Source organism: Oncorhynchus mykiss, chromosome 5, assembly GCF_057628025.1.
Source record: "Oncorhynchus mykiss isolate SJ-2025 chromosome 5, ASM5762802v1, whole genome shotgun sequence".
NCBI classification, from domain to species: Eukaryota; Metazoa; Chordata; class Actinopteri; order Salmoniformes; family Salmonidae; genus Oncorhynchus; species Oncorhynchus mykiss.
In genome coordinates, this window is record NC_143026.1 from 56,998,832 (window position 1) to 57,015,250 (window position 16,419).

Consider the following 16,419-nt stretch of genomic DNA (forward strand, 5'->3'; position numbering starts at 1 on the left):
AAGGGCTGAACCCTAACTTCCACTTCAGTTAGATTTTCACTTAGTCATGCATTGATGCCAATGGGAGAATGATATGGATGCTAGGATTCAAACCCCATAGACAGTTGTGTGATTACATACCACTGTGGTGGTATTAACTTCCGTTGTCTCATACTCAATATGACGTTTGGGGCAGCGTTCATGCATTTAATGCTAGGGTGTTGTGAAAGACACACACAGCCACCTGTCAACGGGCAGAAACATGACTAGAGTCACTCGTCGGAGCTGAGAGTAGGGACACAAACTGATGAGGGTGCAAAAATGGTGACACTATTTTATTTCGCACTGGAACATGCAAAAAAAAAAAAAAAACATCCCTGTTAGGGGGAAATGCAGGTTTTAACTAATTAAATAACAAAGAATATGATCTACATGATCAGTCTGTTTTTAAAATAAAAAGTAGATAATGTGAACCTAACTCGCAGCTAAAAAAATGTAAAGGAAGCAATCCAATGTTATTTGTTGCCTAGACATTACTAAATGACACTCAAGTCTTGAGAAAAATACAATACACTAATATTGCAGTTGGCCATGACAGCCTTTATAATAGTACGCTTGTGACCTCACCACATCTAAATATTGCACTTAGGGAAAAAACATCTTAATGTAGAAATAGATTTAAACAAACAGGCATTCTATTGTTGCTCTATTTTAGTGGCCACTATAGTAGACATCGATCAAGTGCACAAGGCTACATGTGTGCAAAAATAATCCTCCCTCACTCAGTGTTACTGTCAAATTCAACACAACAAAAGCAATATCTTCGGGCTGCACTGCACATTATTACATCGTACATTTTCTGCCTGTGGACTTTGTTCTACAATGTGCCAGCAGAGCATGAGACCCTTTGTTGGCAAAATGTATCTCTTTCAGGCAGAGAGTACACTCCTGGCATACCTCTTTTTATCCACTGTATTGAAAAAGTGAGAAAGAGGGAAAGTGTGTGGGGTTCCTTTCACCTCTATAGTGACATCCAGCTTAAGCCAGGCCCAGCTACAGCTACACTTGATCCCTGAATCCACTTGTTTAACAAGTAACGCCTCATTTTCACCTAATTCTCATTCTGAAAATTAACCACATACTGTAGAGAAAACACTACTGTTAGTTCACAGATTGTAGTTAGTTCATTAGCTAGTTAACATTTCACACAGATTGGCAGGGTCCAGTAAGCAAATAACGCATTATAACTAGAGGAACAGGAACATTACCAGCTAATACCATAGAGAATTGGTTAGGTTACTAACGCTAGCTAGCTAGGGGTCTGACTTTATTAGCCAGCAAATCTTCACACCATAAACTCTATTTGATCAGCTAAATTTGTTAATGTTGCTCAACATTTCTCTGGCTAGCTAATGGAAAATTAGCCCCTCGCAAGATCACAAAGAACTGGCAGAGTGGTGTTGCTGAATCACTAACAGTCTACTTCCTCTGAAAAGGAAGCCTAAACTACCAAGTGTCTCACACTCACCTACCTGGGAATCCCCCTTGCGCCATCTCAGCACATGACTGAACTCAGGAATGTGCACACACGTATAAGAAACAATGGAGGTACATGGATAAGCACTCAAGCCTCTCGACGGACAATGCTGTTAGAATATGATAACAAAGACATACACTACAGCCCTCAGCATCTAGTCAACGTGCTTCTTCGCTCTCACAGCGACAAAACAGGGTGCGAGACCAGTGTGTGTTTTGCCTTGCAGCGACTTCAATACGCCTCTGCCATGTGTAATTTATTGATTTTTCCTATGCAATGACAGTAGAATCAATCCAGAAGACAGAGGCTGCACTATACCAATACACATTGTTCGTTTCCTTAAGTCTCGCTGGTTTACAACGAGCCACCGCAAACATGACTAGTTACATGTGACACGCGCACACACACACCAATTCTGTTACAGAGACATGTTAAACTACACACACACAGCAGTGGTGAAAAGTACTGAAGTATTTTTTTTTGGGGGGGGGGGGGGGGGGGTGGTATCTGTAGTTAACTATTTATATTTTTGACAACTTTTACTTTACTACATTCCTAAAGAAAATTATTTACTTTTTACTCCATACATTTTCCCTCACACCCAAAAAGTACTAGTTACATTTTGTATGCTTAGCAGGACAGAAAATGATCCAATTCACACACTTATCAAGAGAACATCCCTGGTCGGGAATTTAAAATGATAGGGAATTTAAAATGATTAATTATTTTGATACTAAAGTATATTTTAGCAATTACATTTACTTTTGATACTTAATATTTAAAACCGAATACTTTCACTCAAGTAGTATTTTGCAGTGTGAACTTTTACTTGAGAAATGTTCAATTAAGCCATCTTCACTTTTACTCAAGTATGACAAATGGGTACTTTTACACCACTGACACATACACGCAAGCACGCACAACAATCAGACACCAATTTCGCAGTATGAAACAAACTCAATTGCGTACCAACTCAAACATGCTTTCTGGTTTTGCAAGACTACAGTACAGTGACTCCACACTACAGTGCGATCCCAACTGTTATCTTCTCCAAGGACAATGGCTTCACTGGGGGCAAGGCCATTTATCAAACAAAACAATCTCCAAACACACCAGGACAGAAAAGATCTGAGGTCTTATTTATTATAGTAGTACTGTAGGTGAGATACTTGTCGTTATTCTGAGTTCTCCAATGTCTGAGCAAAGCCCTGTGGCTCTGAATTTCTCATATAGTGTACGTACAGTTTGCATTTGAGCAATGTGTGTATCAGTTTGAGTGTGTGTGAATAAACATTTCACGCAACAAGTGTGTCTTCTTGCCTCTACATACAGTGCATTTGGAAAGTATTCAGACTTATTGACTTGTTCCACTTGTTACATGGACAACCTTACTCTAAATTTGATTAAATTGTTTTTTTCCCTTCATCAATCTCCACACCATACCCCATAACAACAAAGTCAAATCTGTTTTTATTTTTGCAAATGTATTCAAAATAAAACAGAAATACATTTACATAAGTATTCAGACCCTTTATACCATGAGACTTGACATTGATCATCCTTGAGATGTTTCTACAACTTGATATGAGTCCACCTGTGGTGAATTCAATTGATTGGACATGTAATGTCCCACAGTTGACAGTGCATGTTGTGGGATCCTGTATTTTACATTATAGCCATTAGCATATATATTATTAAATATTATCTGATGTTGGTTGTGTGAGGTGTCTGCATTTGTGCACTGGAGCATCATTATGAGATTAAACAACTGCTTGCTACTTGCCTGTTTGTGTGACAAGAACTGAGTAACATGGTGTGACCTGCATGTTGCAAAACTGTAGATAACAGCCCAGCAGGTGCTTTGTCCTTGTGTTTGTATGTAACAATATTGGGCACATGGTGTGACTTGCTGTATCTTACAAAGTTGTGATAGGGAGGGGTGGTCATCACGAGGTTTAACTGAGATGGAAAAATACTGAACAACACAATAGCAGGAACTGAGCAACTGTTATAACTAGGCTGCGATACCAGAACAGTAGGAATCTATACATCGACGGAGGGAGGACTCCAAGAAGCGCCAAGAGGCGGGAACCCGCCTAAGCGCATGCGATAGGCTGGGCAAGTTTAAACCACACCCAGCCTCTACTGTGATAGACATTGTCCCAACCCGTCTGTTGGCCTATCAAAGTATAAGAACACTGTTTACATACATCTTGTCAGTTCTCTGTTCTGCCCTGCGTGGCATTATAGTGAGCTCGTATATACGAAAGTTGCATTTGCCATTTATTACTTAGCTAATAAAAAATACATAGTATACAATCGGTGACTCATTGTTATATTTATCCTGATACCAGATTCGAATTTACGCAATTCTAACAATGTCTGAGCAACAACCAAGCCACGTGGTCGAAGGAATTGTCCGTAGAGCTCCGAGACAGGATTGTGTCAAGGAATAGATCTGGGGAAGGGTACCAAAACATTTTTGCAGCATCGAAGGTCCAAGAACACAGTGGCCTCCATCATTCTTAAATGGTACAAGTTTGGAACCACCAAGACTCTTCCTAGATCTGGTCGCTGGGCCAAACTGAGAAATCAGGGGAGAAGGGCCTTGGTAAGGGAGGTGACCAAGAACCCAATGGTCACTGACAAGAGCTCTTGAGGTGCTCTGTGGAGATGGGAGAACATTCTAAAAGGACAACCATCTCTGCAGGACTCCACTAATCAGGCCTGGTAGCCACTCCTCAGTAAAAGGCACATGACAGCCCGCTTGGAGTTGACCAAAAGGCACTTAAAGGACTCTCAGACCATGGGAAACAAGATTCTCTGGTCTGATGAAACCAAGATTGAACTCTTTGGCCTGAATGCCAATCGTCACGTCTGGAGGAAACCTGGCATCATCCCTACGGTGAAATATTGTGGTGGCAGCATTATGCTGTGGGAGACTTTAATGGAGAAAAGTACAGAGAGATCCTTGATCCGAATGTCCTTGAGTGGCTCAGCCAAAGCCCTGACTTAAACCCAATCAAACCTCTGGAGAGACCTGGAAATAGCTGTGCAGCGACGCTCCCCTTCCAACCTGACAAAGCTTGAGAGGATCTGCAGATAAGAATGGGAGACTCCCAAAATACTGGTGTGCCATGCTTGTAGCGTTATGCCCAAGAAGATTTGAGGGTGCTGCCAAAGGTGCTTCAACGAAGTACTGAGTAAAGGGTCTGAATACTTACGTAAAATGTTTTATTTATTTGTAATACATTTGTTAACATTTCTAAAAACCTGTTTGTGCTTCGTCACTGTAAGTTATTGTGTGAGAAAACTATTTTATCCATTTTAGAACAAGGCTGTAAAGTAACAAAATGTGGTCTAGGTCAAGGGGTCTGAATACAGTCCAAATGCACAGTACATGCATAGTATGCATATTCTGTAGCCTATAGGTTACAGTAAGGCCCGAGGGGGTGTGGTATATTTAACTTATCTAGGGTAGGAGATATATATACACACTGCTCAAAAAAATAAAGGGAACACTAAAATAACACATCCTAGATCTGAGTGAATGAAATATTCTTAAATACTTTTTTCTTTACATAGTTGAATGTGCTGACAACAATCACACAAAAATTATCAATGGAAATCAAATTTATCAACCCATGGAGGTCTGGATTTGGAGTCACACTCAAAATTAAAGTGGAAAACCACACTACAGGCTGATCCAACTTTGATGTAATGTACTTAAAACAAGTCAAAAAAGAGGCTCAGTAGTGTGTGTGGCCTCCACGTGCCTGTATGACCTCCCTACAATGCCTGGGCATGCTTCCGATGAGGTGGAGGATGGTCTCCTGAGGGATCTCCTCCCAGACCTGGACTAAAGCATCCGCCTACTCCTGGACAGTCTGTGGTGCAACGTGGCGTTGGTGGATGGAGCGTCTCGCTCCATATGATGTCCCAGATGTGCTCAATTGGATTCAGGTCTGGGGAACGGGCGGGCCTGTCCATAGCATCAATGCCTTCCTCTTGCAGGAACTGCTGACACACTCCAGCCACATGAGGTCTAGCATTGTCTTGCATTAGGAGGAACCCAGGGCCAACCGCACCAGCATATGGTCTCACAAGGGGTCTGAGGATCTCATCTCGGTACCTAATGGTAGTCAGGCTACCTCTGGCGAGCACATGGAGGGCTGTGCGGCCCCCCAAAGAAATGCCACCCCACACCATGACTGACCCACCGCTAAACCGGTCATGCTGGATGATGTTGCAGGCAGCAGAACGTTCTCCACGGCGTCGCCAGACTGTCACGTCTGTCACGTGCTCATTGTGAACCTGCTTTCATCTGTGAAGAGCACAGGGCGCCAGTGGCGAATTTGCCAAACTTGGTGTTCTCTGGCAAATGCCAAACGTCCTGCACGGTGTTGGGCTGTAAGCACAACCCTCACCGGTGGACGTCGGGCCCTCATTCCACCCTCATGGAGTCTGTTTCTGACCGTTTGAGCAGACACATGCACATTTGTGGCCTGCTGAAAGTCATTTTGCAGGGCTCTGGCAGTGCTCCTCCTGCTCCTCCTTGCACAAGGGTGGAGGTAGCGGTCCTGCTGCTGGGTTGTTGCCCTCATACGGCCTCCTCCACATCTCCTGATGTACTGGCCTGTCTCCTGGTAGCGCCTCCATGCTCTGGACACTACGCTGACAGACACAGCAAACTTTCTTGCCACAGCTCGCATTGATGTGCCATCCTGGATGAGCTGCACTACCTGAGCCACTTGTGTGGGTTGTAGACTCATGCTACCACTAGAGTGAAAGCACCGCCAGCATTCAAAAGTGACCAAAACATCAGCCAGGAAGCATAGGAACTGAGAAGTGGTCTGTGGTCATCACCTGCAGAACCACTCCTTTATTGGGGGTGTCTTGCTAATTGCCTATAATTTCCACCTGTTGTCTATTCCATTTGCACAACAGCATGTGAAATTTATTGTCAATCAGTGTTGCTTCCTAAGTGGACAGTTTGATTTCACAGAAGTGTGATTGACTTGGAGTTACATTGTGTTGTTTAAGTGTTCCCTTTATTTCTATACGTATATTTGGATAGAAAACACTAAAGTTTCCAAAACTGTTAAAATAATGTATAACAGAACTGATTTGGCAGGCGAAACCCTGAAAGATCTATCCAGAAAGTAGGATTTATTTTTATTTTTGTAGTTTTCTATTGCTTTTACAATATCCATCGACTTAGGACTCAAATTGCACTTCCTATGCCTTCCTCAAGATGTCAGTCTTTAGAAATAGTTTCAGGCTTCTATTCTGAAAAATGAGGGAATAAGACCAGTCTGAATGAGTGGACATTACAGTGGCCTAGAGATTTTTCATGCGCGAGAACGAGAGCTCGCCTTTCTTGTTTAAATAGACGACGTTATTGTCCGGTTGAAATATTATCGATTATTTAGGCTAAAAACAAACGTTAGGATTGATTAGAAACATTGTTTGACATGTTTCTACGAGCTTCGTGACTGCATTTGAGCCTGTGCATTACTGAACAAAACTGAGGTTTTTGGATAAAAAGAGACTTTATCGAACAAATCTAACATTTATTAAGTAAATGAATGTCTTCTGAGTGCAACCATATGAAGATCAAATGTAAGTGATTCATTTTCTCTATTTCTGACTTGTGTAACTCTTCTACTTGGCTGGTTACTGTTTGAAATTATTTGTCTGCTGGACGCTGTTCTCAGATAATCGCATGGTATGCTTTCGCCGTAAAGCCTTTTTGAAATCTGACACCGTGGCTAGATTAACAAGGAGATTATTATTATTATTTATAACACATGTATGTTTTATTAATTTTTATAATGAGTATTTCTGTTTTTGAATTTGGCGCTCTGCAATTTCACTGGATGTTGGCCAGGTGGGACGCTAGCGTCCCACGTACCCTAGTGAGGTTAAGCAATAAGGCCCGAGGGGGTGTGGTATATTTAAGCAATAAGGCCCGAGGGGGTGTGGTATATTTAAGCAATAAGGCCAGAAGGGGTGTGGTATATGGCCATAGCTAAGGGTTGTTCTTTTGTACGACGCAACGCAGAGTGCCTGGACGCAGCCCTTAGCTGGGGATATATTGGCCATATACCACAAACCCCTAAGGGTTATTGCTATTATAAACTGGTTACCAACATTAATAGAACAGTAAACAAATATTTTTGCATCATATCCGCAGTATATTGTCTGATATGTTTCAGTCAAACAGCATCCAGGACCCAAACTGCACTGGCTGCCTCCTCAATTATTCATCCGGCTAGAAGACATGTTGCCAGGCTGGGATAAATGCCAGCTCTGGCTGCAACACAAATTTCTCACTCCCTCCTCCATTGCCTGGCCACTAGTGAATCGTCTTCCCCGCAGTGTTCTTTCCAACCAGAACCGTGGTCCAGATGGTGGCATTCATTTACTGTAACGCTGCACACATTGATTCAGAGTGCGCACACACACACACACACACACTAGTTCAGTCCAAAATACTTTGGCATCCCAGAACCTATAACTCAAGGACGTACATCACAAGGTAGAATGGACTGTGTGGTTCTTGGGTCTCGCCCACTTTGTAGAATTCAATGAAATTTTACAACGATTTTGGAGCTATACAGAGGACTTTTAAAAAGATGTATATGCCTATTTGAAGTGCCTGTCCCTGATAGCAATTATCTAGCCGGCCAAACAAATTCATGCATAGAACAACAGGCATTATGCTAATGTATGTTGTGTCCTAGTGATTATTGCATGATTACAGCTGACCACATTCGTGACAAATTCATAAAATCTTTATTAGATCAACATAAAAAACAAATGAATGTCCCAAATGTCAAATTATTCCCTACATAATGTACTACTTTTGACATGAGCCCTTCTATCAGGGATTGAGACCTGGGACACCAGGGGAGACTTCCATGTCCAATAAGAAAGAAAACCAATGTGCAAAAGTTATGCTACTGTGCGCTCTAATGAATACACATGGGTCATATTCAATACACATGGACATGGTCATATTCATTCTGGCATACAGTAGCAAAACTTTCTGGCCAAGCTATTGAGTACCTCTAGGCCTAGATTTGACTACACTAGATGTTGAGTGCTGCCCCGTAGCCTATACGGACACGTTTCTGTGTATTTCTTGGGATTACGTCACAGCATTCATTCAGAACCACTCCACGTACAGTAGTATAAACGTTGCCAAACAGGCTCTCGTCTTTGTTGAGGATTTCCAGTGAGTCATTTCCACATGACACCGGGGTTCAAACACTATTCAAAATAATTTCAAATGGCTTTATCTGTGCTCGAATGGACCTTACCTGGCTTAACGGGCCAACAGCATAGTCACAAAACGGCAAACTCCTGGATTAAGGCAGATTCGAGCGAATGATCAAAGTATTTCAACATTTTCGAATAGTATTTGAACCCAGGTCTGGAATCAGTATGCCGTGACATTCGCCCCCAGCGCATTCCATTTACCGCCCATGGTCTTGATCTAGGATCAGTGTTTGCCAATGTCCATAGTCCCACACACACCACTCCATCGTTGTACCTGTCTTTACAATGCCTTTTAAAAGCTTGAGCTAACATTTACAGAACTAAAGCAGCAATGATGGTAGCAGAGGCAACTGCAAATTCCCCCATTACATGCGGACAAACGGTGTGTGTGTGTGTCTGGCAAAAAAATATATAATTCAAGAAAGTCTTAATGTACCAGTCATTCCTAACAATTCCATTTCGACCATCACTGTGACATCTACTGAATTAATGTAGCGTTGATTGCGGTGGAGACGACTCCAACGTTTACCTCATCTCGCACCACAAGTTGTCAGAAGGAAAAGCTGTCATAACCTGTGTGTGTGTGTGGTATTTGTGCGTCCGCTCTCCCATGTGGAGGAGCAGTTGAAAGAGGCAACCCTTCGGGGCACACTGGACAGACAGGCGTAAGCCACCCACTATAATAGCCTAGGGGAGGTGAAGCGTTGGAACGAAAACACAGCAATGAGCTCACCTCCATTCCCTACGAGTTGCAGCTTCACTGACTTTGTTGATTGTCGGGAAATCGGTGGAGGTGGTGAATAGGGAACACATTGTAAGTATAGATTGGGTTTGTGTAGTGAATTTACACAGGGGGCTTAAAGCACTTCGGCATTGTATGGGTGCTGGAACTCTAGCCTGGAATCCAACTATAATGCTGTGTTTCACCATTGTTTACCTTGTGGGAATCCAGGCTAGCTGAACTCCAGTCAACACCCCTAATGGAGGGTCTGAAGTCTGAAGGGACCAGGGCAATGGAGTGGAGCTCAGAGCCAGACAGGGACAGTTGATTGACTTTCACTTAAAAGGATAGTTTAACCAAATGCTCAAATGACTTTCCAAGATCCAATAAATATTCAAGTAATGCTGTAGTTTAGGTGAACTATCCCTTTAAGGCTTATATACACACCAAGGCAAAGTTTTCATTGGACGTACCCAAGAACACAGCTGACAACTGGTCAGAGAGGCAACACAGTTGACGATTGGTGTAGAGATCAAAGACTGACCTTTGGCCTCTTCCAGCTCCTCGTCCTGCTCCTCTGTCAGCTGACTGGGGGGCCGGTAGGGCGGGGGGAGTCTCATCGGGGGAGGGGCGCCTCCTACTGCTGCGTTCTGCAGATTAGGGAAAAAGAAGACACCATGCTTCTCAGAAACACCAAAGATATGAATCACAGGTGTGGGGCTAGGGTAGACACGGGACAACTACTGCCCCGCGGGCCAGAACCAGCCCCCTACCCAATTAAAAAGCTGCCTGCTGTGGATTTCGTTTATTTTTTAAAGTAGCCAACTAACTGCACAACTTAGTTCATAGAACCGGTGTTACGGCTGTCAGGACCAAAGGGATCCATCCCCGACAGAGTCTAAAGTAGCTTTCTTCCTCACCTCCTACCATTAATCTGCACCGAATCGGAAGGAACCGTACAGGTGACTTGAATGTCTACCTCTCTGCTTGAGGAAGTGTTCATCCAAGATGAAAGGTGACCCTGTCCTTGGAAATGTCAAAGAGCAGCATTAGAGAAGAAAAAAATAAATAAAGAAGAGAGAGGGCCTGCGCCTCCAGGAAAAGGGAAGGAGGATGAAATCTGCCCGACAGCACTCAAGCATCTCCCTATCGCAATAAAGTGTTTGGGAAATGTAACTGTGCAGTAGATGTGTTGAAATGTTAAAGTGCTCCTCGTCTACATTCTCAGACCTCTAAAATGGGGTCAATTCCCTAACAACGCTCACTGGCAGCGTCGGTCCCCATCCGTCTCATACGCTTCCCTCCTCCCACATTATCCAGAGGGAGATACACACGGTAGTCCACAGTTGGACTTGGGACACAGGAGTAAAGAACGTAATCAGAGTATCTGGATATAATTAAAACGCCTTCCTCGTTGTGTTTAACAGTCCTTCGTCCTCCAGAGGCGGACGTGACGCTAATAGAAATCAAAGCTGGGTCTGTTAATGCCAAATGATTAAGGTTTCAATTCATTGCCGGCTGACAGTGTCGTAATCAAGCTCGTCTCACTCTGGCACTTATAGAGTGATGAGACTTGATTGGCTCTCGATTGAGATCAGGCATTTCCTGAAGCTGGGTCGCAGTGTCGAAACTCTCCTCCTCCTCCTCCTCCTCCTCCTCCTCCTCCTCCTCCTCCTCCTCCTCCTCCTCTCGAACTCAAACTTTATTAGCATGAATGACAAGGCCACTGTTGCTAAAGCAAAGACATCAACAGTAAAAAATAATAATTGTAATTCCAGAAATGGGTCTCACACACACACACACAAACGACAGAGTTCAGGGTTTCTATGTCCTGGTAACATAAAGGGACAGACAACTTAAATGGAAATGTGTTATAAACCTACTTCAGAAGTTATAACCAAGCCCGCCACATTTCCACCACCAGAAAAACTGTCAGAAAGTGGGGGCTGCTTACCGGCATGACTCTCCTCTTTGCCTTGTGTTTGTTGTAACTGGGCGCGGTTAGCGAGACAGGCTGGAAAGAGAAAGACATGCAGACATAGGTGCACGCGCACACACACACAAACACGCACACACACACACAGGCACAAAGAAAGAGAGTCAAACTCCATTCATGCTTAGATAACAGACACCAAGCACCAGCCCGAAATAACAAACCAACTACCAGACATTCTGCCAGAAAGTATAACCTACAAGAGAGGTAGAGGAAACTTGGTGAGCGCCACCAAACCAATTCTCTAAGGCAAAGAAGGGGGCATGGGTAACTGACTTTCCAAAAGACAACCACTTGAGCATCAGAGGGACATAAAGTATATATATATATATATTCGGGTTGTGCTCCTGTGTGTGCGTGCGTACCTATGTGGGTGCACACAGACACACGTGTGTGTGTGTGTGTGTGTGTGTGTGTGTGTGTGTGTGTGTGTGTGTGTGTGTGTGTGTGTGTGTGTGGTGTGTTTACCCGCGGCGTGGCAGTGAGGCTCTGGACGATGAAGACCACGGGACTGGGAGCTGCCTTGATGGCCTGGACCGCATCCTCATGGCTGGCATTCTGGAGGTCCACACCTGATACCTGACACATGCACGCACACACACACACACAGAGGGGGAGAAGGAGGAGAGAGGGAAAGGGAAGGACAGATAACATAGAAATAAAAAAGGGAAAGCATGAGATAAAGAGGGGAGAGAGGAAATAGATGGAAAGTGGAAGGGTATTGAAAAATAAAATAAATGGGCAAGAGAGAAAAACACGACAGAGCGCAAAACCACGACAGAGAGCGAGCGAGACCACGACAGAGAGCGAGACCACGACAGAGAGCAAAAACCACGAGAGAGAGAAACCACGACAGAGAGAGAGAGAAACCACGACAGAGAGAGAGAGAAACCACGACAGAGAGAAAGAGAGAGACCACGACAGAGGGAGAGAGCGAGAGGATACAAACAGAGGTCACACCAACCTGTCTGGAACCGCTGTGACACCTCATTTACATTTCTGTAGCATTGACGTGGCGTCGTAAGTGGTGTTCCACTACCGTTGCTACAGTGTTGAATTAGCTTCCCTATATCATTGCAGTGTCACTGCTTTAGCGTTGTCATAGTGTTCTCCCCTCCTCACCTGCAATATCTTGTCTCCGGTCTTCAGCACGCAAGTGCGTCCCGCTGGGCTCTCCGGCAGTACCTGTTCATTTAATTCATTCATAAATGGTTTTCTCCAAAACATACAAGGAGACAAGTTCAAAATAAATATCTGCATCAGTACACAGACGTAAAGCTACATTCTGGGATTACATATTTATTTATTTATTTTAAACACAAAGAGGGTTCCCATTATTATTTTGTTACACAGCTTCACAAATCACTGACTAGCTTTAGGCTTAAAAAACGGGGGAGGGAGGGTGGGAGAGAAAGGTGGGGAGAACGGCGTCACCTGTTTGATGAAGATGCCCTTGAGTTCCTCTCCATTCTTCAGTCTCTTGATGACGCTGTGCCCGCCCACAATGCTTATACCAAGGGACTCGCCCTCCTCCTGCCACACCTCCACCCTTGAAGCACGTGGGCACAGTAAGTACACAAACAATCGAGGGCAAGCACACACAAATACAAGCGTATGCACACAAACACACCAAGCCTGTGATCTCGATCACTCGGGGAACCTTGCCTACATTCATTTTGTACAAAAAACTAACAAGAAAAGGCCATTTAATAGGTTCGAGTCAAATGGCAAGAATTCTCCATGGAAGAGGCATATCACGTTTAGAGCCATTTGGGTAATGCTTTTACTTCACGTCTGGCATCATAATCACGTCATAACAGCTGACAACCTGTCATATGGGGGTCGTAAGCACGCCATAACAGCTGACAACCTGTCATAATATGGGGGTCATGACCATTATATTTAGACCTGTTGTGACATTTTGTGTCATTTTATAGCTGGTTATGACACCTACACAAGAGTGTCAAAACCACACAAGGCAAAACATTCCATTACACCGTAGCCTACTTGTCAACAGTATGTTCATGTTAAATACATTTAAAACATGTAATTGACCTAAATTATCATTGCGCACAGATTGATGTCAGACATGATGACTGGGATGAATGCAGGAGCAGATTTCAGGAGCAGGACTGATGACTGACATGAGGGCGTGTACGTGATAGGCCTATGTGCCTCATATGAATATGATGTTCATAATGCTTCTTGACAGTCATCAACTGTACTTTCTTAGTCCAAGTAAAGTGACACAGGATGGTCATAACGCGTCATGACAGTGTCGTACAGCGTATTTTCTTCAAGTGGTTTAAAATAGGATAAAAAAAAAAAAAACATGACTAAAGAATTCATTACCACAACAAAAGGAATTGAGAAAAGAAAGGAAACTTCTTGTCTGGGGAAAGAAATTGAACTTGAACAAATATGGGTTGACACTTATGGAGGGGTCATAACCAGCCATAAAATATGGCAGTGTGTGACAGGATAGTCTAAATATATGGATCATGATGGTGTCATGACCATGTTATAACAGGGTTATATGACCTGTTACGACATATGACATGGTTATGACTGAAATCACATGTTATGACACAGGGTCATGTAAAGTGTTACCCTATTATGTATATAAGAAGAGCAAAATGTACCAACACTTAGTTTTCATGATTTATGGTTGAATTATAAATTGTATGGAAAATGCTTATTGTGTGTAGACATTTTGGAAACGGTTTTAGACATTATTTGTGTGGAACATCCGTTTATTTGCTTTTGTGACACCTGGTGGCCAATTGCTGATTTACCTGTAGAGTGGTATACAAGTAGTCTGACCATACTGCTCAAATATTGGCCCCCATTAAATTGGATATTTGAGTGATATAAAATAAAAGTTAACTATACCTGACAAGTTGGAGCGGTTTAGGCTAATTTCCCATACTTTGTGGGCTCTGCCTGTCAAGCAACATTAGGACGCATTTGCCGATGTACTGTTAGTTGACAATGTTTACTTTGCCAGCTACCGGTAGAAACTTTATACAGTTGTCCAATCCTAGTACTAGACCTTAACGTTATTCGTTAACGTTATTCCCTTTTCAATATTGTTTTTAAAGAGAGTGTTTCATCACGATTGCTTGGACTATGTCAAATTGGGTAGCTCGCTAATAACAGATCACTTCAATATGGCTAGTTAACAAACTAACTTTCAGGAGATAATAAACTAGATGGCTTTACAGTTCATATAAGAAAATCAGTCAATTGGAGAGCAAGGCCCAGTCAATCAGAATTAGTTTTTCCCCACAAATGGGCTTTTAAATTATTATTTTTTTACACACAGTATCATCAGCTGTCCGGGTGGCTAGTCTCAGATAATCGTACATGTGAAGAAGCAGGATGTGGAGGTCCTGGGCTGGCGTGGTTACACGTGGTCTGCGGTTGCGACGCCAGTTTGACATAGTGCCAAATTCTCTAATAGTACGTTGGTAGAGAAATGAACATTCAATTCTCTGGCTACAGCTCTGGTGAACATTCCTGCAGTCAGCATGCCAATTCCATGCTCCCTCAACTTGAGACATCTGTGGAATTGTGTTATGTGACAAAACTGCACATTTGAGAGTGGCCTTTTATTGTCCCCAGCACAAGGTGCACCTGTGTAAGTATCATGCTGCTTAAATCAGCTTCTTGATATGCCACACCTGTCAGGTGAATGGATTATCTTGGCAAAGGAGAAATGCTCACTAACAGGGCTACAAACAAATTTGTGCACACAATTTGAGAGAAATAAGCATTTTGTGCAAATGGAACATTTCTGGGATCTTTTATTTGATCTCATGAAACATGGGACCAACAGTATATTAGTGGTGATGACAGTATTCCGACTGAAAACTTCACCAGGACGAGGACTTGCCGATCAAGTTCTTATCAAAAGCTAAATGACATGCTGTTTGCTTAGCTGGCTAGCTACATGCCATATGCCAAATGGATAGGCTACCATCACGTATCTGAAAATAAATGACCAATTGATGTTTACTGATCATGAAAAACATAGTTACATGCTGTATAACTGTGATAGACCTAAAAATGGTCACAATTGTTTTGCATGGAATAAAAAAATCTGACAATCCTTTGAAAACGGCACGTAGTTGTCAGTAGTTTAAGAGAAGCTCGTCCCCCAGCAGCCAAATCAAATGCTCTGCAGCGTATTGTGAGGTTTTATTGATAATTACCTATATGTGCTTCTGATTTGAATTGATCATCGTCTACCCCAAGAAATAAGGCATAACAGACAATGCTATATCTTAAATATAGTCGCAGGTAAACAGCATGTCGTTCATCACCTAATTTACCTAAGACTATATTCATGATATTGGCCAGCCTCACATGCTATATCATTTGGCCCATAGGCTTGTGCGGGACTTGCAAAGAGGGGAAGCTTCCTGCTTCTACTCCTCGTTTTAGTATCTTTTCTAACGCGTCTCCCCTGTGAACTTAAGCATCTGACGCAATTACAGGATATTTTAGTTGTGGGTTTCCAAGATAATGTAGGCAGAAACCCCAAACTAGCGGCATTTTATAATCCATAATAATGACACAGACGCAGGATTTCGTCCAGTCACAGTTCATTCTACATTGCTGATGGGAGATCGACACAGGTCTGACAATATTGGTGAATACAGCACGGTTTCGAATTCAGCTCGTCCAAAATCAGGCGCACCCATGATCCAAAACTACCCATTTTAAGTGAACCGTTACGCCTCTGCTAAAGAGCATCTGCCCAGGTTCTCATTGAAAAGACGTAGTCTGTAACACAGCAGAGACACTCACCTGCGTGGGGGTCCCCAGTGGCTGAACGCAGGGGTTTCCTCTCCCTCTCCTTCCTCCCTCTCAGGTAGATCACTAAGAGCAAAACACGCAAAA

The 16,419-nt window shown here is 43.1% G+C and overlaps 1 protein-coding gene across 23 annotated transcripts in view; it reads right to left on the reverse strand.

Annotated features, from left to right (window-relative positions):
- LOC110522973 (PATJ crumbs cell polarity complex component) overlaps positions 1 to 16,419 on the reverse strand; it is a 237,273-nt gene that overhangs the window by 148,391 nt on the left and 72,463 nt on the right. For 13 of the 23 annotated variants that reach the window (XM_090235251.1, XM_036977876.2, XM_090235253.1 and 10 more), the window contains 6 exons: positions 16,327 to 16,398; positions 12,949 to 13,063; positions 12,637 to 12,699; positions 11,983 to 12,093; positions 11,476 to 11,535; positions 10,066 to 10,171 (listed from right to left, as the gene is read on the reverse strand). In XM_090235251.1, the coding sequence (XP_090091377.1) occupies positions 10,066 to 10,171; positions 11,476 to 11,535; positions 11,983 to 12,093; positions 12,637 to 12,699; positions 12,949 to 13,063; positions 16,327 to 16,398 (527 nt within the window). The remainder of the gene's footprint in view (positions 1 to 10,065; positions 10,172 to 11,475; positions 11,536 to 11,982; positions 12,094 to 12,636; positions 12,700 to 12,948; positions 13,064 to 16,326; positions 16,399 to 16,419) is intronic. The other 10 variants (XM_090235254.1, XM_090235256.1, XM_090235250.1 and 7 more) reach the window with 1 other exon arrangement.